The sequence below is a fragment of the Syngnathus typhle genome, linkage group LG22 (genome assembly GCF_033458585.1).
Source record: "Syngnathus typhle isolate RoL2023-S1 ecotype Sweden linkage group LG22, RoL_Styp_1.0, whole genome shotgun sequence".
Lineage (NCBI taxonomy): Eukaryota > Metazoa > Chordata > Actinopteri > Syngnathiformes > Syngnathidae > Syngnathus > Syngnathus typhle.
The window spans coordinates 6,553,315-6,574,300 of NC_083759.1; the positions used below are offsets into that span (position 1 = coordinate 6,553,315).

The window sequence follows — 20,986 nt, forward strand, 5'->3', positions numbered from 1 at the left end:
ATCCCATAATGCCGTTCACCCATTGCCATGGTACCAGGAAGCCAACCGGGCGATTAGCAACAGCAATGGACAGCAGGATTCGAATATTCCCCGGTGGCGCGCAGCCGACTTCTTCAGTCAGCCCCTTCGCAGTCACAGATGTTGAGCAAGGGATCATCGAGCTGCGGTCCGGGAATAAACAGATCCCCGCCGGGAGCCAGGCGAGGGAGCTCCAGGTGACCGGAACGGCGGAGGTTAGCTGCTTGGCTGACAGAGCATCTGTGCAACTCAGGGTGGGCAACAGCAAAGCGAGCGTCAACGAGGTCACCAGCAGCGTGTCACGCCGGCTGGAATACATTTTGCAAGCTGTCAGGTACGATTAAATGCACATTTAAAAAATAACACATTTTGTACCAACAATTCTGTTTTTCATTTTCTGCTAAAATAATGGACAGCGCCAGAATGGGCTATTCTTATAGTCAAATATTTGGTAGAATAAACAGTGTCAACTTATTGTCAACTTATTCCACTAGTCCAGAACTACATATAGTTGTGTAAAAGTAGATGTGCACATTTAACCACTGTAAAAATAACAAGATACATAAGTTGACTAAAATTCTTGTTAAAAGGCTTCAAGTGTGGAAATTGGATGGATAGTTGTTGGACTTTTTTTTCCCCACATAGGTGGTTTTGATCTTCTATTACAACATAATGTTTCTTGATGACTAGGCAACATGGAGTCAGCGAAGACGACATCACTGTGAGAAAATTCCTCCACCGGGATGAAGATGTGTATCACATGAATGCAGAGGTAAGATTACCATTACAGACCCTCAATATGGTTATTATAATTACATTTTGTTTACCATGTCTAGCAACAAAGATTGGATTGTGACACTGATGCTATTCATTAGCTTGTCTATGGAATTTTGCATTGTTTAATTAGTATTAAGCTAAGTCTTCATAATTCAAATCTATGTTGGACAGCTGTCATCTGATTGTGCTGGCGTACCTAGTGCTGTCTGATTAATGGCTTTTCTTTTTCTAGGTGACTGTCACCTTCTCCGACTTTGACAAAATGGAGCAGGCATGCAGCATCCTGCTAGAGAAACTGGACAGGAGCGTCTCAGTGGGACAGCCTCGATTTTTCCACAGCGCCGAATGCTTGAACCGTGTCAGGTAAATATGCTTTTTTATTTTTCTTTCCAACTCCAAAGATAAAAAGTTATATTAGCCTAACAATTGTAAGATGCTGAGTCAGCTATATTAGGAATGTGTACTTTTTCAGATAAGAAGATTTTATAGTACTATAAAATCAACATTATTACAATAACCAAGTACTGTATTGTGTTTGAAATTGTGTGCACATGTAGGCAGAGTGCGTGCGTTTCGGCGGTGGAGAACGCTCAACAGAAGGCCATCAGAATTAGCCAGCTATTGGGACAAAGTCTGGGGGCGCCCACCCTGGTGCGAGAAGAGGAAACGAGAGAGTGGAAGAGTCATGACGAGGACGATGATGATGGTGGAGGTCAAAGGCAGGGCCAAGAGGTTGCCTCCACCCAGGCTGCCCCTCTTCCCTGCATACCTGACGTCACCGCCTCCTCGCGGGTGTCCGTCTACTTCCGAATGCGTGATGGAAATAGGAAGAATTACTAAATGCCAAATTTTTACAGCAGGTGAGTCCGAAACATACTTGGGAGTTTGTATTGTCATTTATTCAAACTCACACATTCATATACATTCAAAGTTGTCCATGTACAGCACTGTGCAAAAGTCAAGCGGCATCATTTGGAGATGATGCTATTATAAGCAGCTTCTGAGGAGGGTAAAGCTACCTTTAAAACTTAAACATTATGCAGCCCGATTTGTATCGTAAAAAATCTCTTTTAAGATAAATGTTAAAAAAATGAATCCATTATGACAAAATGGCTACTGTTGGATATAATTGCAAATGGTGGCGAAGACTTGTACGCGCTCCTCTGCGACACAATACATTCAAATGAGCTGCTGCTGCTGCTGCTCTTGATGGAATCGTCTCGATCAATATCGCCGTCATCTCACGAGCTTGGCGCTCAGAAATCAATGTCGTCCTCTGGGAAAATCTCTTTCAGCCACGTTTGGGGCACAAAGCGGACACCGTCAAAACCACTGAAGTAATGGTTCAAGGTGGGAATGTTGGGCTGTGAACACATCACAATCAATAAAACACAAACTGTGTGTGTGTGTGCGTGTGTGTGGTGACGTTTGTATTCCTACTTTTTTGCCAGTGACACGCTTGAGGTAAGTTTGAGGCAGGTAGGCCACTACTACATGGTTAGGTCCTGGCCCTTTGAACAGAACTTTGTAATGAGGAGTCTTCTTGGCTGCAACACTCTTCATGGTTATCCAAACATATTATGGGTTAGGCCACATACGTCATCAAATTGTTCAAATGTTGCTACTTTGGCTGTGGTTTTAATTTATATTCGTCTTCTCAGTGATCACACAGACTGACCTGCGTTTCTTTGACCATCCTGAACATCCACTCAGCAGGGGCCCTCATCTCACTGTCCCAGCTCACCACCACGCCGAGCCGTTGGGTCTTGCGCTCCACCACGACCTCGCCCACCCGCAGGAAAACGTAAGGCGGCCGTGGACTGCGCACCTCCTTGGATGCTGACACACAAACATGAAAATAGCATGTAAATATTTTTTTCCTATTAACATTAAAACAAATTTGTAAACCTGTCTCAAACCTCCAAAATATCCTTGGTCGTTGTCAAACATCATGTTTTCCACAGGAGCCGAATCGGCTTCCCCCTCCATGTCCATACCGAGCGCAGACCTTCATGACAAAATATTGAGGTGAGTTAGGCGCTGTGGGAAACTAGCACGTTTAATGTTTTTGAGAGTTGAGAAACATTCTGCAAAGTACTCACAAGATTTTGGCAAATTGCTGCTGGCTCCACTCGTTCCAGGTTGAAATGCTCAGATAAGAACTGCTCCATTCTTTCCACATTTGAATCAACCTTGAACGCATCATCACGACGCTTAGTAGCAAATATGTTTAGGAGCATGACTAAGTCCGATTTTTTTCTTATTTTATTTGTATTTCTGGCAACTTTCATTACATTCCCCAAGTGAAATCTAACCTTTTTCTCAGCTACTGCACATTTGAATAAATTCTCATAAAAATAATTAAAGGTGGCGCACAAGGCAGCACAATAGTCTTGGGTGTACTGATGTGTTCAGGAAACCAGTACAGGCAGCTTGTGAAAATGAAACTAGGAATCAGGAAGTACTGACATGATCGTACCAGTAGTGTATCTATATTGTTCCGTCCAAATCTATTAACGACAACACTGCCGTAAAATTAAAGCATAAAAATACAAACATAATAAAAGGTCTACTTTATAAAACGTGATACCACAGTAGTAAAACAAATACCAGATACATAACCGGGCATATGAAAGAGTGAGTGTCGCATACTTTGCTGACGCGATGAGGCGCTGCTCTGCAGTGTTGCCGCTCCATTTGTGGATCAGGTACTGAGCCGGGAAGGCCGACAGCAAGAGCGCCAGTTGCACAGCCGCAGACAAGGTCAGCTGAGGCATCACCAACTGGATAAGAGATAAGGCCCACTTCTTAAATACTCCCACTATTACGGTTTAATCATAGAAAGCGTCCATACAATACAAAAACCCAAGCTGTGGAGTGAAAATTCCTGTGTATCCATTGCTAGCTGGCTCCTTGTACTATGGAGTTGGTGTGCTTTTGTAATTGTACTTAAATGTATTATTTGTACATTTGTCTAGACCTACAGACCTGTATTTGGTTTCTCTTAAAGTTGAGGTTTTATGGTCCAGCACTACTGAAGGCTCTGTGCAGGTTATATTGCTATGGCAACATACAGAGGCAAAGGCAACATACAGAGGCAAAAGTCTGATTGGACAAAAAAAATCTGTGTACACATATTAGTTATTCATGCCACTCATTAAAGATTCCCTAATTTATTGACTTGAATAAAAATAAAACTATCAATGACATATATACACATTAAATATTTAAAAAATGAATTAAAAAAGTTAATTATAATAAATTAATAAAAATGAATACAAATATAATTGTCGTAAATTGTATTAATTTAATATTAACTTTAATACTATTAAAGCAGTCAATGGATTATAATTAAATTATTAAAAAATGAATAATTATAAATGAAGTAAACTTTTTCTTTTTAACCGTTTTTTTAACTGATTCGAAACCCAATGTGGCTCTTGAGCACAAACGTTTGCACGTCTCTGTTTTAGGCCTTGCTAACCCTGACCCCCCACCACCATCACTGGTCAAAACCACCACTGCATGAAAGGGTTGTGAATATTAATCCTCACCTCGACTTGACTTTAAAACCTTTTATTTTCTTTCTGAAGTTTTCACGAGTCCTTCCACGACTATGGCCACCTGTCTGTTGACATGCCATGAGTAGGCGGGGACATACACTCAAAGCACGTTTGAAGTATTAGCCAATCCCGGCGGCCCACGGGGATAATGCATGACGCCCAGTGTGGCGGAGAGCCACGTCAGATTTTAACGATGGGGAAAAAAAAAATCACCGGGCAAAACGTACGTAGTTACGTCAACCACGCCACCATCTTGGATGTGTTTAATCTTGCAAACGGACTGAACGTCTTGAAACGTCACAAACCAATACAGCACACAAAGTTAGAGCACCTTGTTCGTATTCATGCACATACATATTTAATAAACGAGTAAGGTTAATCACCGTGAATCTGTAAATTATACTTTCATATTTCAACAGTACAGTAACAGTAATTTACATAAGCACATGCAGTGTTTTAGCGTCCTCTGGTGGTATCTTGGTACTAATGCGAGTTGAAGAGCTTTAATTATACGTCATTTGCTCCCATCTAACGTCATCTATGGACTATCACAGCATATATGAATACATATATTTAAGCCAGTGTTATAGTACTTTATTTGCATGTAAATATCTATTTGTGAGAGAGGTTGTTAGTAGAAAATACATAGTGAAAAAAAGATTGCTTTATATTTCTCTTAGCCATGAGTAACTTGTAGCTTTTTGTTTTTATCCCCAAAACAAAAAGTGAAAAAGCAGGTGAATTGTTGGAATTGCTTTATTTACAAAGTGAAGTCCATACACTATGTGGTGGCATCTGTGGTGGTGGTGTCAGGGTTGTGGCAGGGAGCCGGACTGGACGGGCAGGAGGTCTCGGGGCTCCCGGGGGTGCGCAGGGTGGATTTACGCTTGCCGTTTCGTACAGTGAGCTCATCTTTGGGCTTGAAAGTCAGGGGCACGAAGCCTTCGGAGTCGGCTACCAGGACGATCCACAGGGGGCCTGCAAAAATATTGAGCGAGACATGGTGCAGTTTAGCCCTTTTACATGCCAATAAAGTAAGCTGCTTCTGTTTAAAAGCTTCTAATCTGTCCTGGGCCTCTAATCACATCCAATTATAGCTCGAACGCGTCACGACCGATGAATGGGCGAATTTTAAAAAGAGAGAGACAAATGAGCCAGCTGTAAAATGTGTACAATTAAAATACAATAAATTAACTGGTTACACGATTTAAGAAATAAAGATTTCTTGAATGTCTTTTTTAATGTGGAATTGCTTATTTTAGTGCAGGACTCTTCATAATGTAAATGTTTAGTGAGCTAACAAGCTAGCTGGGAGGGAAGAAACACGAGGGTTGGTTTAAAAAGTCACTCAATCGATTGACATACCGTGCAGCATCTCCACAACTGTGAGGTTGAAAAGCTCCTGGAGGGCACGTAGACGCAGCTTACCATCACAAAGCAGCATCGGACGCCGTTCGTCAATAAACACGTTTTCAGACAGCTGCTTCTGCAGGACCCAAAAAGTACACAAATCAAGTGCTGCTTCCAACCCTGACTTCCACAGTGTCTACTAGAAAATACTGAACGTACCTGGCATGTAACGTTGAGGTATGGGGGCTCGGCGGCGGCTGGGTAGGAGCTTGAAACCTTCTTGCCATTTTGGGTGTACTCTCGGATCTCGCCCAGGCACTGCTGTACGTCTGCAAAGCGAGTGAACAGCCGCTCCATGTTGGAGACCAAATGCTCCAAGGCTCTCTCCCTGGAGGATCCGCCTGGTGGGGGCACCGTTGGCTCTGGTACCACCTCCGGTCGAGGTGATCCGGCCCGGCTGGAGTCCCTGCTGGTCTGGCCCGCCAATGCCATGTGGCTGACGTCCAAGTTTTCCACCATGATGGAGGAGGTTCTTTCAGAGGAGGAGGAGAAGTCCACGGAGCTTGCCACAGGGCTAGGCTCTGGGCTCCTCACCTCTTCTACCATCCTGCGTCTGTTCCTGGGTGAGCGGGGGAGAATTCCCGCCCCAGGCAGAACCAAGTCCTTCATCCCCAGCAGCTCCCTGTCCTCCTTGGGCAGGTGCTCGGACTGACTTCTAATCCGTGACAAATTAGAAGTAGGCTCTGCGTTGAGAAGGGGGGGGGCACCCTCACCATCCAACTTTTTGGTTACCAAGCGCAGGATGTACTTTTCCGTGTTGGAGGATGGGAGGAAGGCAGGGTCAATGGACTTCTGCTGGCCCACCATCATTAGCAGCACCTTGTCGCTAAGGAAACAGACCCCCTTGAGCCTGTCGGTGGCTTGCAGCGAGATCTGATGGATATTGGGCATGGCCGACGCCGTGATATGGTACACCAGCACCATATTGCAGGTGTTAGATGCTACAGCCACAGTGGATGCGCGCGGGTCAAAAGCCACCAAATCCGGCACCAGGATTCCCGGTATGCTGACTTTACGGGTGGTGACCACTTTGCGGTCGTACGTAATCAGTACGAGGTGTGAGGAGTCCTGACCAGAACCCGTCACCCCATCCTTGCGCTTCAGGTGGATAAGCGGACAGGGGTCCGAGCGCCGGTGCCTGGCCAGGAGGTGCGTCAGGTCCAGAGGCCCAGAGGTGGGTGTATGAGGCCTGTCAGAAAGGTCAAACGACAGCCGTCTGGAATCGTGACAAAGGTCGTTTTCCGGCGTCTGGACTCGCGAGGGCTCCACCTCAAAGGCCATGCCGGCATTCAACCCGCATAGCTTCTCCAAGGGCAGCTCTGTCGCCACGGCAACCTGCGAGTCTCCCGTTGCCTCTATGGCACAGATGTAGCCCCCCACGTCAAAAATGGGGCAGAAGGAGCAGGCCACCAGGCTTTTGTGGATGTCGTTCCAGATGTAGGAGTGGAGCGAGGTGCCGATTGCCACCACTAACCGGGTTCCGTCTTTAGTCCAACATGCGCAGTGGATCAGACCGCTACCCTTAATATTCGCCTTGGTCCTCCTGTTGTCCACCCGTACGGCGAATAGCACTGAGGCGTCCCGCTTGGTTAGGAGGGCCAGAATGTCCAGTTTGGGGTGCCAGACGCAGCCCTGCGCAAGCAACGGGAAGGGCTCGCTCATCTCGCAGGTCTGCGTGCACAGCAGCTTGTTATGTTCCAACGCGCTTAGCTGCAACTGCCAAACGCTGACGTGCTTCTTATGCTGCACGGCCAGCAGGGCGGGAGAATCAGGGCAGCACAGTGGGCCCCAGAAGAGCCCCAAGACATGCTCAAACTGCCCGATGACATTGGTGTCGCCGAATTTGGGCTCGCCGCGTTGGAAGTACAGCGTTGTCAGGCACACCTGCTTGCCATCGGTCCACGCCACGCCGTGCACAGGGTGGATTGCCTGGTGCAGCGTGTTGATGCCGGTCCGTAGCAGCTTGGCCTTGCCCAGGGACATCTCAGCAACAAACCGGCAAAACAATCCGAGCGGCCGGGAGCTCCTCACCCTGCAGATTAGAAGTGGCAAAGGCTCTCTCTTGGGATTTCCTTCCAAGTAGGCACCTTAATCTGCTCTCCTAATAGCCGATTAAAGCACAGCGACCTCGACACGACACTCAGGACCTTTCAGGACCCAAGGCCGCTGACGTCGCTCACTTAATCAGATGTGGGGGATGAGACAGTCTCTTTCTCAGGGCCCCAATGGAGTTGCTAAGAGAGTGAGCCAAGGGTTGAAAAAATTGAGACAATTTGGATCCATTGTGTTTTTCTTGTTAATGCGTTGCTGATCTAGTGGTATCGGGTTGTGATAGTTGAGTGATGATTTGGGTTTCCGATACAAAATGTGTGTTTCAAAAATGATTTGTTTTGAAAGAATGTTTGATTCAAGATAAAAAGTTTTCATCACAATTGCAAGTACGCATTAAGTTACGGTAATAGTTATCGGCTTGAAGTTAAACATATGTAATAGTACTCGGTCTAAAAAAAAGTGATAGTACTCGCGCATCCCTAATATATCTAAAAAAAACGATAGTACCCACGCATCCCTCGTGGATCTGTGTGCTTTAACTTAATGTTTAGATAGCATAGACTGAAACAGACTTAAAAAAAACACCTACTTTGTTGAGTAAAGCTTTGTGGAGCACTTAATATTTTGATATTTTCATGGATAACTTTACATTTTGCCGGGTAACTAACGCCGCAACGTCAATGTTTACTAGCTTTTAACCCGGAAGAGATTCCCGGGACCCTCCGGAGAAGTGCATCATGGGAAACGTAGTTTAGTTGCACTTCAGGCTCGTTTTTACTGTATTTCTTTGTTTAAAAGTAGCGTTTGCTCGCGAATACCTACTGAAAGCACTTCAATTGATCAGTTGTACACGCAGCAGTTGACATCTTATCTCAAACAACAACTCCAAATCCACAATAAGCAACCACCACGTTGTTCAGTCAGTACTCTGCATCGCCACAGTGTGGCGCCGCCATCTTGTGACAGGCCATCAGACAGTAGAAGTCCAAAAACCTGCTAGCTCGCTTCTCTCGTATCTCGGCTGGGAGGCTCTCGGCTGCAGTCGGGTGAAGACTGCATGCTGTCCTTCAGCGAACACCGAGCTGTAACTGTAGCGGCCATACGGGGAAACGATCGCATTGGAAGGATTTATGCTCCACTGCTGACAGTCGACAACGTATTGCAGAACCATGGGCGTGGAAGTCGAGACAATATCTCCCGGTGATGGTGAGTTGAGTCCCCGGGGGGACTTGGCAGCGCCCCCACACCCCTGGCCCGAAACTAATATTATTACTTAATTATTTACATATTATTATTGGCCTTATTTGTGCTGGATAGTTTCAGATCTCCCCCAAAATCCAACGAAATATAGTTTTTTTTTTAATTAAGGAAAATAGCACGTTACAATTTTGGACTCTTTAAAAACGGAATAATGATGTACATAAATAGGATGTAAAGAATTACAGTAATCATTTTGTGCATCATTTTTTGCTTCAATTAAATTCATTCCTTCTGGTGTGCATACAGGGGCATTGAAATGGGGGGGGGGGGGCTCATGTGAGTCTTAGGTTAAACTGTGATTTAATGGAGGGACTCATGTAATATGAACTCATCTGTATTTGTGTCCCACAGGAAGCACATTTCCAAAGAAGGGTCAGACGTGCGTGGTCCATTACATAGGTGAGTGAGTCATACTTTCTATACAGAGTTTTAGAGTGTCCCACACCCTTTTCATTTTGTCCTGCATTGTCTTGTTGCCCTACGTGTTGTCCCACGTGGTCTTCATGTTCTCTCATGCATCTTATATTTTTCTATGCTTTCCTACTATGGTCTCACATGGTCTCTTTTTTTCCCATTATGTATCCTGCTGCCACCTTTTGTCCTGTGGTCTTTACATTTATCCCACAAAGCTACATATCATTATTATTTAAAGTTGAACTTTTGAGAAAAAAAATTTCTGTTCCATGCTGGCCTCATTCAGCCTTCCAGTGTGTCTATGCCTCGTGCAATAGGGTCTTTTATTTTTCAGACTGGCCAATTTTTGTGAGCTGAACTGCTGCGACACAGGGAAACACATTTGGGTTAGCGCGTGCCTTGGGCACTTGTTTGGCGCAGACAAGTAGGTCAGACAGAAAGTAAACAAAACAAAAAGCTGGTCCCAACTGCTCTCACCCCTGTCTGCGGATCACAAGGTTTATGATGCTGCTATGAAAACACAGCTTCAAATTCTGCGCCGAGGGCTTTGTGATAAACACACGTGGCTGCACTGAGATGCACGCTGAACTGTAACGTTCGTTGCAGACGCATCCGTGGTCAAGTTTGGTTTGAATTAAAAAAAAAAAAATCTCTTCAGGCATGTTTTCAAAGGACTTCAAACTTAAACACACTTGCGTTCAATCCACCTGCTTCCCTCCTAACTGAATGTCTCCATTGGCATGCGTCACTGACATCCTCCGCATTCTCTCACTCCGCACGTCATCCCCCATTATCACTCATTAAATCATCACCCTCCTGGCTCCAATTCAGCCAGACAAATCCCACAGAGCGATAAATGTGTTATTGACTCTGCAAAAGGGAAAAGGCTGGTGATTGAAAACGTAACCCATGAAGCCACTTTGACCGAGCAACTAGTTTGTTTCGGTATAAATATTTGTCATCATAATTTTGTGCGGGAGAAACAGTTTCTTGTCTTGCCCAAAAACGCTCCGGGTCCAAGCCTATCCCATTTTTTTTGTTTCATAAGAGCAAAGATTTCATTAAGATATCATGAGGAGGAAGTCTGGTGATAGCAGTTAGCCATCGATTTGGGAGGCTAGGCCCTCCAAGACTTCCTGCTGGATGAATAAAAACAAAGATAAAGAGGCTACATTTTTTACATATTTCGTTGTTGCTTTCTTTCACCGGAAGCAATCGTCACATTTCGATCTCCTCACTTCATCCCGACCTCAATGGGAGGCGCACTGGGATGCACTTTGGGATTCAAACCACGCAGACGCTCACATGGTATGCTGCAGCTGACCCTCCCGTGACTCGGGCAGGAGGCAGAGATTCCCAAATATGGCCGGCAAGTGATCACGAGGCTGATATTTCTCAGGAAAGCCGCTCGGGCTTGCACATTGAGCTTTGAGTTAAAGTGTGGAAACTAAGATCTTTATATTCCCATGATACACTAATTGGCCCCTGCATTAGGTTCACCTAAGGATTCAAATGGGTGGAAAATTTACTCTAAGTGTCTGGATTGCTTCCGATAAATTTCTATGTAAAGTTCCCAGACATGCAGACTCAGACATAAAGCCCGACATGCGGCTTTTCTTATCCACCCCTTTTAATTCGGCTTGGGGGGGAGTGAAGGGGGTGTCAGGCTAGCAGCTCCTCGAGACTGTCTGTGGGGGAGGTGGATGGGTGGGGGGGTCGAGACAGGATATGCCAGGGTAAAAATAACCCCGCCTCTGTTAGCGCTTAAGCCTTTTTCTTGGGCTTTTTGTGCCGACGCAGGGCAAAGAGCTTGGAGTCGTAACTGGCGGCGTCAGGATCAGTAAGGGATGAGAACGACCACCCCACCCATGCATCCTGATAGCAGAATGACTGCGTCAAAAATAAAGAATAATTTAGTAGTAGTAATAATACTCTGTGTGCAGCTCCCATAAAGTTAAACAAAATATTAGCACACCTTTTAGGTTTTACATGGCTCTTTTTCTACGAGGTGGTGCTAGCGAGTGGATTAAATCATATCCTTGTTTTATAACTTCAACTACATGATCATTCAGGAGATTTATTTAGCACCGCCTAATGTTAGAAGCAACCCTCAGGTCTAAAAAAAACAAGTGCCAGACACCAACGTGCGCGTCTGTCGCGGGATTTACGACATCTGCTGCAAACCAATTCCTTTTACCTTCACTATGCTTGGAACTAGTTTCAATCACCGTTGGATTCTAGAATTTGACATAATATTTTGCTAACTGATTAAACATCTGATTAATCAACAAATATTTGAACACATAGTACATATATAATAATAATAATATTAATAATAACAACAACAACTCACAGGCATATATTCTTTATCCTCATTACTCTTAGCAATGCAATGTCATGTTAGTTCCAAGGCCTACTAAACCTGATCTCTCTCTCTTCGGAAGTAGAGCTTGCCAAAAGTCTTGGCACGCAATCGTACATGAGTCAATAATAATATTCATAAACCTCTGAATCTGCAATTTTTATTCGTCTGGGTTTCAAAGTTGTTGTTTTTTGTTCATTCTCCCTCGACACACTGATGAGTGATGGCCTAGTTGTTAACTTTAAAAATAATCCGATAAACCAGGCCACCGCTTCCTGATTCATAGTCCGCCTTTGTGCATTTGGGAAGATTTAAACCGACCCAAGATTGTGATAAAACCCTCCCCCTACTTGATGTAACACTTCAGATTTTCCAACAAAACCCTAAAAAAGGTCTCGTTTGCAAATCTCACCCAAAAATGATGATTTGATCTTTTTCACAGGTATGCTGCAGAACGGCAAAAAGTTTGACTCGTCCCGAGACAGAAACAAACCCTTCAAATTTAAGATCGGCCGCAACGAGGTGATCAAAGGCTGGGAAGAAGGCGTGGCTCAGGTCAGAAAAACCACAACATTCTATATAAACATGCTCCCTACCGGCCTGTCTCGATGTAAGCATAAACTGGTTGTCACTCTATAAGGGTGATGGCCTCTTGTCAATCAAAACAATGCCTGCAGTTGTTCACTTACAATTTTGAGAGTATAGTTAAGGAAAAAAAGTGTTGCGTTCTTCAATAATTAACAGTAGGGAGAATATAAAATTAATTTGATATGAGCTGACTTTTGTCTTAGCTGGTGTGGCAGCGCTCTCTGCTGTACAGTAAGAAGAAGGCAGGTTTTAACAAAAACAATCTTTTTGCTTGTTATGGTTAACATATAAAAGTGAATGTGTTTATTCTGCTAACAAAGCGTTGTCCCCCAGATGAGCCTGGGCCAGCGAGTGAAGCTCACCTGCACACCGGACGTCGCTTACGGCCTCACGGGCCACCCCGGCGTCATCCCTCCCAATGCCACGCTGGTTTTTGATGTGGAGCTTCTGAAACTGGAGTAAAAACATTTGTGCAGGGACCCGGTTGATGCGCTGTCTCCCCTCCTACCGGCATCCCTCTCTTGTTCCTTGTACTATTTAAATGCATCTCAAGTCATACAACACTGCAATCAAAACACTCACTGCCTTACAGTATTAGCAACAGAGGATAAGCACATTACTAAAGTCCCTGCATCTTGACTAGGTATTTTCTATATAAACAATGCTTACAAAAAACACTGACCTGATTGCATTGCCACTTTAATCAGGGTTTTTCCTGCTGAATGCTCCTGAAAATGTTGCCATGTTATCTATGAATTTGTAACTCCCTCCCGCCCAAAAAGCATTTACTGCACGTGTGGTTTCTCTCGTTGACCTGGTCCGATGGCGTACAGAACTGCTGTTGCTGCTTACCATTTTATTGACCAATTCTGGAATAAAAGTGGCATGTTAACTATAACGTGTCCTGTGTTTCTTTAGAACAATATTGAATAAAGATAATCATATGCACAATTGACATGTAAACTTTATTTCAAATTTTATCTGTATATATATTTTTTATAACATTAAGGGAGCATGTTGTGTAAGGGAGCAGCTTACTATTTACTTCCGCGTTTTGTAGTTCAAAGTTCATGAACTTGCCGTCTCTTCCAATTGGCTGACGACGAATGTTTTGAGAGTCCATTGGATAGACGTACGCACACCTTTTGTCAACCTTTAAAGACCACAAGAAGAGGAAACAAGGTCAGATTTTAAGCGTATCAACTGGTTGTGCCATCAAATTAATGCCACGAATAAGTGATCTAAAGATCCTCGACGCAATTGGTTAAGAATATCAGTTCGCCACTGTTAGCTACGAGTGGCTACATACGAGAGCATCAACCTAGCTTCTATAGTTAAACAACTTTCCCCCTACTGACATAAACTTAACATCGTTCCAATTCTTCATGAATAGGAATGATTACGTTCATATCCCGGATAACGTGTTAATTTTTGTCTAGCTTTATTTAAACGATGATTCGATGTGACGTTTTCGACTAGCGGTTAGCTCACAATGCTAATATAGGTTGTTAAGTCTATTGTATTGATTAATGCAGTAGTCCCCCACTGTTGTCATCTTGAAAACTACATTGTCCTACTGCTTATAGAAATCAAGAGCTATAACCAAAATGTTTCAAGCCAGACCATATATAAATAACTATCTTCACAGGTCCCCCGGGTCCTCAATGCGTGTGAGCCCAGGGGAAGCATGCTGACAGCCCACAGAGCATGCGCCGCTGCCCGGGCCTTGGCCCGATCGCCCTTCCACACCTGTTGGATCCACACTTCGGCCCCGCGTCGGGACCAGGTGGAACTTCACCCTCAGTGGACTGCCCTGGCTAAGAAGCAACTGAAGGGGAAGAACCCCGAGGACCTGATATGGCACACGCCCGAGGGCATCGACATCAAGCCTGTGTACACCAAGGCCGACTCGGACGCCAGTGCAGACGAATTACCGGGGGTATTTCCCTACACTCGGGGGCCCTATCCGACCATGTATACCAGCAGACCCTGGACCATCAGACAGTATGCAGGATTTAGCACTGTAGAGGAGAGCAACAAGTTTTACAAGGACAACATCAAAGGTAGGGTAGCCCTTCACCGAAGTCAAACGTGCTGACACAAATTGTCATGTTTTTCTTTATGAATCTCAGCGGGGCAGCAGGGCCTGTCAGTGGCCTTCGATCTCCCCACGCATCGTGGCTACGACTCTGATAACCCTCGGGTGCATGGCGACGTGGGAATGGCGGGTGTGGCCATTGATACGGTGGAGGACATGAAGATGCTCTTTGACGGCATCCCCTTGGAGAAGATGTCCGTGTCCATGACCATGAATGGGGCCGTCATTCCCGTGCTTGCGATGTTCATCGTGACGGGCGAGGAACAAGGTGTCCCCAAGGCCAAACTCACCGGAACCATCCAGAATGACATTTTGAAAGAGTTCATGGTGCGGAATACCTACATTTTCCCGCCGGAACCTTCCATGCACGCCATCGCTGACATCTTCTCATACACCTCCCAAGTAAGTAAAGTCAACCTTTGTGCATCACAGTGAATGGGTGTACTGCAGTGGTTCTCAAAGTGCCTGACTGCTGTTTATGCAAATGTTTCCCAGCACATGCCCAAGTTCAACTCCATCTCCATTAGTGGCTACCATCTTCAGGAGGCAGGGGCCGACGCCATCTTGGAAGTGGCCTACACCATCGCCAACGGACTGGAGTATTGTCGCACCGGACTCAAAGCTGGCTTAACCATCGACGAGTTTGCACCCAGGTAAAAATGATGGCCTAGTTTTTTGGCCGTTTGGAATTCATTCTAAAGTCACGGTAGTTGGCACTTTGCCCCACAGTTGCAATGGTACGTGCCAGTGCAGAAGTCATACTCCTTTCACAAATTCCGATTCGTCCACAATTGCTTCCATTCTAAAGTTCTCCTGTTCCGTTTGGTGCCACCGTTCAATAGCTACAATAACGGTACATCAAATTGAGGGGTAAGCGCTCCCAGGGTTGTGGCAGACTTGATCTATTCACAGATGCCACGTCCAATCATATGGCTTTCTCACCAAAGCTATTATCTCATTTCAACAGTCGACCTGAGCGAGCTGTGCCATTTGCAGTGTCTCACAATAGACAACTTGTCCTCAATGGACTTCACTTGCGTGTGTGTGTGTTTTAATATTTGAAGCAGGGACAGCGGACCTTTTTCCTTGTAGGGGCCATTTCATTTTTATAGTCCTTAAAGGACACACAATGCATTTTTTTCAGTTTTGAATTTAAATCTAAATTTATTCTACAATGAGTGTTTTCAAAGATGAATTGTAATTTATTTTTAACTTTTTCTCATTAAGATTTTAATACATGTGCATATGGATTTATGTATATATTTACTGTATGTGCAATATGCAGATTGTCATTCTTCTGGGGCATCGGCATGAACTTCTACATGGAGATCGCCAAGCTGCGGGCGGCTCGGAAGCTGTGGTCCACGTTACTCCGGGAAAAGTTCCAGCCGCAAAATGCCAAGTCCCTTCTCCTACGCACCCACTGCCAAACATCCGGATGGTCCCTCACGGAGCAAGTAAGTCTCTCACAATCCTTCACCGTCAGAATTGCAAAGCTAACCAAAGGATCGTCCCCAGGACCCGTACAACAATGTGATCCGCACGGTCATCGAGGCCATGGCGGCCGTGTTCGGAGGCACGCAGTCGCTCCACACCAACTCATTCGATGAGGCTCTCGGTCTGCCCACGGTCAAAAGCGCCCGCATTGCACGCAACACGCAGATCATCATCCAGGAGGAGTCGGGCATCCCCAAGGTGGCCGACCCGTGGGGGGGCTCGCACATGATGGAGTCCCTCACCGACGACCTCTACAACACGGCTTTGAAGGTGCGTGGGAAACAATGAGCCCGTACATATATTCTCTAATTAGCTAAAAAAACAACAACTCAAAACAGTTAAAATTTTTTTTAATCATACTTGAATGAATATCCCATCTCTGTAGATAGCATACTGGTACTGTAAATAAAAGAATGTCTTTTTTTGTAGCTCATTTTCACGTTGGGGTTTCTTTTAATATCTTCAAAGACTCACCAAATTTTGTCGGAAATCTTCCTACTGCCTGCAGTTCATCCAGGAGATCGAGGAGATGGGCGGCATGGCTCGTGCGGTGGCCGAGGGCATCCCCAAGCTCCGCATCGAGGAATGTGCGGCACGCAGACAGGCCCGCATCGATTCACGTACGCTTGCATAATAGTTGTTTTCATACATTTCTACACCCAAGCCTCCATCATGTGAAGACGTGACATTTGGAAATGCCTCCCCGTCCCCTTCTTGCTCCAGGGTCGGAGGTAATCGTCGGAGTGAACAAATACCGCCTGGAGAAGGAGGAGACGGTGGAAGTGCTGGCTATCGACAACACCCTGGTACGACAGAAACAGATCGAAAAGTTGAAGAAGGTAAGAACATTTCAAACACACTTTCTTTTCAACGAATAATAACTTTAGACTATTTCAAGAAGCATAAAGGTGCATATTTTTAGTTTTTCAACAAAGTTTCACACTTATTATTTTGGTATTTGAGAGGCATTTCAAGAGCAGTGTTTCCCAACCTTTTTTCATTCACGGCACATCTTTTCATTGGAACAAATCTCGCGGCACACCGCCAACAAAAATCTGTTAAACTCCTATATTAAAATCAGTTATATTACAACGAAAGACGTAAAGTCCTATTCCTATATATATATGTATGGAGAGTCGAATAATTAAATAGAAATAAATACTAAATATTCTCTAAATTTTATTCCTTTTTTAAATAAAAGTGACAGTTTTTTAAAAAGGTTTTAGACGGTGTAAAAAATAAACTATTTAAAGGGATTGTGATTCAAATAAAATAATCAACGTGATTTAGACTGTCTATAAATATTGCAACAATAAGAACAAAGTCACTTTTAAAGACCCTCTGCTGTTCTGACAGCAGCTGAGTGGATATCACAGTCGAGGTGTCTCGACTTGTGTGTGAAAAATAACCAATCCAGGTTCTCCGGTTGAACTGCATGCTCTGATATCCATTGGACCACAAACGCACCACAACTGTCATAGTGTCTGTCACTGTTAGCAAAAGCACACAGCAACACACACATAAACTGAACATGTGCCGATGCAATACAATCAGACCGACACAATATGAAATCTCAAGATTCTCCGATTTTCCACGCATGCACGATTAGCAAGTGGCTGACCAGGCCTTGCGCGCACTGACCAGTGGTTTGGCGATCCTGTTTACAATGCGCTCCGTAATTAATATTGGACAATCCCACGGCACAGCTGAAGGCCCATATACCTGCCGCTGCATCCATGCGTCACCAATTTTCTCGTCTGCAAGCACGAGGCAAATCGCTACCTGCTGCTGCTACCTTCTGATATGGAAGATATGATTACTCTGCCGGGCGCTACACCGCACAGGCGCACAAATTGGAGAATTTCCCACGGCATATTTTCCGGCACCCCGGTTGAAAAACACTGTTATAGAGCACAAAGAAACGCACAGTGTTGATGAGTCTCATTTACATGGCAGGTGCGGGAGAGTCGCGACACGGACATCGCCCACAAGTGCCTGTCCGCCATCGAGGAGTGCGCCCGCACCCGGCAGGGAAACCTGCTGGCTTTGGCTGTGGAGGCGGCGCGCGCCAGGTTTGAAATTAAGTTAAAACAAAAATATTTTTTTTATTTCTTAATTTTAATTTTGTTAAATGCAGATGTTCTGTTGGCGAGATCACGGACGCCATGAAGAAAGTGTTTGGCGAGCATAAGGCCAGCAACCGCATGGTGAGCGGCGCGTACCGCAGCGAATACGGCGAGCATGAAGAGATCGCCATGACTCTCAGCAGGTACAGCATGCAAATGAGCAGAAACTATTTTGGTTACCTACTGAAATTAGCATAAATGTTATGCATATTTATTCTAAAGATGTTGATCCCCGAAATAACCTTGTCACAGAGTGGCTGAATTTCGGAACCAGGAAGGGAGGAACCCTCGCCTCCTGGTGGCCAAGATGGGTCAAGACGGCCACGACCGAGGCGCCAAGGTGATCGCCACCGGGTTCGCGGACCTCGGCTTTGACGTGGACATCGGGCCGCTCTTTCAGGTTCAGTCGATTAAAAAAAAAAAAAAAATAGAAAAATTACAAATGCAGGACCCGTACAACAACGTTAATATTGGCCAATTAATTGGTCAGGCTCTACAAAAAACATGACCAACTACTGTACTTATTGCTTTTTTTTGTGATGGTTATTTTCTGCTATCTACCAGACGCCCATGGAGGTGGCCCAGCAGGCGGTGGACGCCGACGTCCACTGCGTGGGGGTCAGCACGCTGGCCGCCGGCCACAAGACTTTAGTGCCCGAGCTTATCAAGGAGCTCCAGAAGATGGGGCGTCCTGACATCCTGGTCATCTGCGGGGGTGTCATCCCGCCACAGGTAATGTTCGGCTTGGAAAAGTAACTGGAGCCATGTCGGAAAGTTTTGCTTTTTAGAGTAAAGTTGATAAAACCTGTGCCCTGTTTTAAACACAGGACTACGAATTCCTGTATCAGAGTGGCGTGAGCGCCATCTTCGGGCCAGGCACCAGGATCCCGCAGGCTGCCGTGGACGTGGTGGACAGCATCCACAAGAGCCTGGAGAACATCCGACAGGCCATTTAGAAAATAATTGTAGCCTGCTTGCCATTTTCAAGAGGAATGTTATCCACTATCAAATGATGACAATAATAATAATGACTAGAAGTATCATGTTTTGTTTGCTATTTGCCTTACCAAACATCTCGGTTGTCACTCTGTATCATTAATATTTGTATACAGTACTGTGTATATTTTTGGAATTAAATGCGACACAAGCTTGAGCTGAACCTTCGTGCTCGTGATCAGCAAATGTTTGTGCGTGCATGTGTATAATCAAATTAAATTATACAATTAAATCCAGTATTACATAACATACTGTAGTGGTTTAGCATGAACATTTCCTCTCCTAAGCATAAAGCATTTTACTTCAACTGAGGTAACTGAATTAAATATTAATAATTAAACAATTTAAAAGTTCAGCCCAATAATCATTGGATTTTTTAAAACAAGGGTAGAATTGTATAAATTATTTCTTTATTATCGCTAACATTATTATAGTCATAATTCTATATTACTAAATTATTACTAAACTTCGCAGAATCAGCCAATTAGAAGGCACGTCTGCCAATCAATTCAGGTGAGCGCATGCCAGCCATATTCTTTACTACATACAGTTTGCCGGCTGCTGCCACACAACCCCATCTTGCTAATTGTTTTCTTAGCTGGAGAAGGTTAAAAAAAAGAAAGCATTAGGACAGCCCTTGAGACATAAGGCTAAACATGATCAATGCCCTTGCTAGCGTCATGAACGTCGTTAGGATAAAGGATTGAAGTCCTGCTACATTTAAGTCTTGCTAGCAGCTTGAACATCAACAAACTCCATCTTTGTGGCCATTTTCTGTCTAATAATGTGCCGACAACTGTGTGCTAATAACAATTTTATTGATCATGGATGATGTATGATACAGCAAGCAGCAACATATCACGATACTCACTTAAAGCTTGCTTGATGACAATGAAGATCGTTTTAAATATTTCAAAAGGTTAATGAATTTCGGTGACAACTGGTCGCTGTTTTTAGAGATTAGATCACCTAGAGCAGGGGTGTCAAACTCATTTTTGTCGTGAGCCGCATCGTAGTCAAAGTTTCCCTCGGCGGGCCTGTTTGAATATTTTGAAAAGACAAATGGTAATAAAAATAGCAAGCAATATCTCTATTTTTTTTAGAAGTGAAGACAATTGCTAATTTTTAGTAATGACACTAAGTCGATGCAAAATTTGTCTCACGGGCCACATAAAATGACGTAGTGGGCCGTATCTGGCCCCCGGGACTTGTGTTTGACACCTATGACCTAGAGCTTCTTTATTTAGATTGTCTCTATACTCAAATACAAGAACAGTACAAGTTAAATTGAAACAGTGAAAAGCTTATTTTGTATTCATTTGCTTTTGCCCAGCTGTCATCCCATTGTATCGTGCCACTTAATACTATGGCAATGATTCCCAACCTTTAATGAGCCAGGGCACTCATTTATGGTTATACATAATAAAAATGTCACGGCACCCCACCAAATAAAACTGCATAAATATGAATACTTAATAATAATTTAGTCACACCTTAATCAGCGGGAAATCTGTTTAATTGTATGCAATGCTAATATAGCCATACAAATCCATGATTTGTTCTATTAATACCATTAACCTTCTGTCAACTTGCAGAAGAGCATTTAATTGTTCTATACATCGCTGGCATAGATAGATGAATACAGATATAGCTGCTGCAATTAACTTTTTTTTTTTACTGTGGCACCTTGATGACCTCTCACAAGATCCCTGTGTGCCTTGGCACCCTGGTTGGGAATCACTGTGTTGTGGAACACAACAAGACTGGTCTGTTGAAGAGAAATGTGCAAGATCCCACTAATAACAACAACTATATTCAGCAAAAA

The 20,986-nt window shown here is 44.3% G+C and overlaps 5 protein-coding genes across 5 annotated transcripts; 3 read left to right on the forward strand and 2 right to left on the reverse strand.

Moving 5' to 3' along the window:
- Window positions 1-35: 35 nt before the first annotated feature.
- Window positions 36-2,628, forward strand: irak1bp1 (interleukin-1 receptor-associated kinase 1 binding protein 1). Its single transcript, XM_061270183.1, has 5 exons — window positions 36-352; window positions 709-790; window positions 1,028-1,158; window positions 1,353-1,655; window positions 2,457-2,628. The coding sequence occupies exons 1-4, from the start codon at window positions 66-68 to the stop codon at window positions 1,633-1,635; spliced, it is 783 nt and encodes a 260-aa protein (XP_061126167.1). The 5' UTR covers window positions 36-65; the 3' UTR covers window positions 1,636-1,655; window positions 2,457-2,628.
- si:dkey-261l7.2 (uncharacterized protein LOC569751 homolog) lies at window positions 1,673-4,502 on the reverse strand. The gene is made up of 7 exons (XM_061270184.1): window positions 4,350-4,502; window positions 3,448-3,578; window positions 2,898-2,987; window positions 2,715-2,803; window positions 2,474-2,634; window positions 2,236-2,352; window positions 1,673-2,159 (listed from the first exon to the last, which is right to left on the reverse strand). The coding sequence occupies exons 2-7, from the start codon at window positions 3,570-3,572 to the stop codon at window positions 2,052-2,054; spliced, it is 690 nt and encodes a 229-aa protein (XP_061126168.1). The 5' UTR covers window positions 3,573-3,578; window positions 4,350-4,502; the 3' UTR covers window positions 1,673-2,051.
- Window positions 4,503-5,096: 594 nt separating this feature from the next.
- wdcp (WD repeat and coiled coil containing) lies at window positions 5,097-8,694 on the reverse strand. Its single transcript, XM_061270182.1, has 4 exons — window positions 8,410-8,694; window positions 5,928-7,800; window positions 5,724-5,844; window positions 5,097-5,336 (listed from the first exon to the last, which is right to left on the reverse strand). Exons 2-4 carry the CDS (start codon window positions 7,749-7,751, stop codon window positions 5,140-5,142), a joined length of 2,142 nt encoding a protein of 713 aa, XP_061126166.1. The 5' UTR covers window positions 7,752-7,800; window positions 8,410-8,694; the 3' UTR covers window positions 5,097-5,139.
- Window positions 8,695-8,836: 142 nt separating this feature from the next.
- On the forward strand, window positions 8,837-13,342 carry fkbp1b (FKBP prolyl isomerase 1B). Its single transcript, XM_061270185.1, has 4 exons — window positions 8,837-9,026; window positions 9,432-9,479; window positions 12,299-12,411; window positions 12,778-13,342. Exons 1-4 carry the CDS (start codon window positions 8,990-8,992, stop codon window positions 12,904-12,906), a joined length of 327 nt encoding a protein of 108 aa, XP_061126169.1. The 5' UTR covers window positions 8,837-8,989; the 3' UTR covers window positions 12,907-13,342.
- A 168-nt stretch (window positions 13,343-13,510) lies between these two features.
- On the forward strand, window positions 13,511-19,324 carry mmut (methylmalonyl CoA mutase). The gene is made up of 13 exons (XM_061270729.1): window positions 13,511-13,626; window positions 14,093-14,507; window positions 14,577-14,944; window positions 15,038-15,195; window positions 15,828-15,999; window positions 16,061-16,309; window positions 16,548-16,659; window positions 16,763-16,878; window positions 17,996-18,111; window positions 18,177-18,308; window positions 18,418-18,565; window positions 18,730-18,897; window positions 18,993-19,324. The coding sequence occupies exons 2-13, from the start codon at window positions 14,132-14,134 to the stop codon at window positions 19,119-19,121; spliced, it is 2,244 nt and encodes a 747-aa protein (XP_061126713.1). The 5' UTR covers window positions 13,511-13,626; window positions 14,093-14,131; the 3' UTR covers window positions 19,122-19,324.
- The last annotated feature ends 1,662 nt before the right edge of the window (window positions 19,325-20,986 follow it).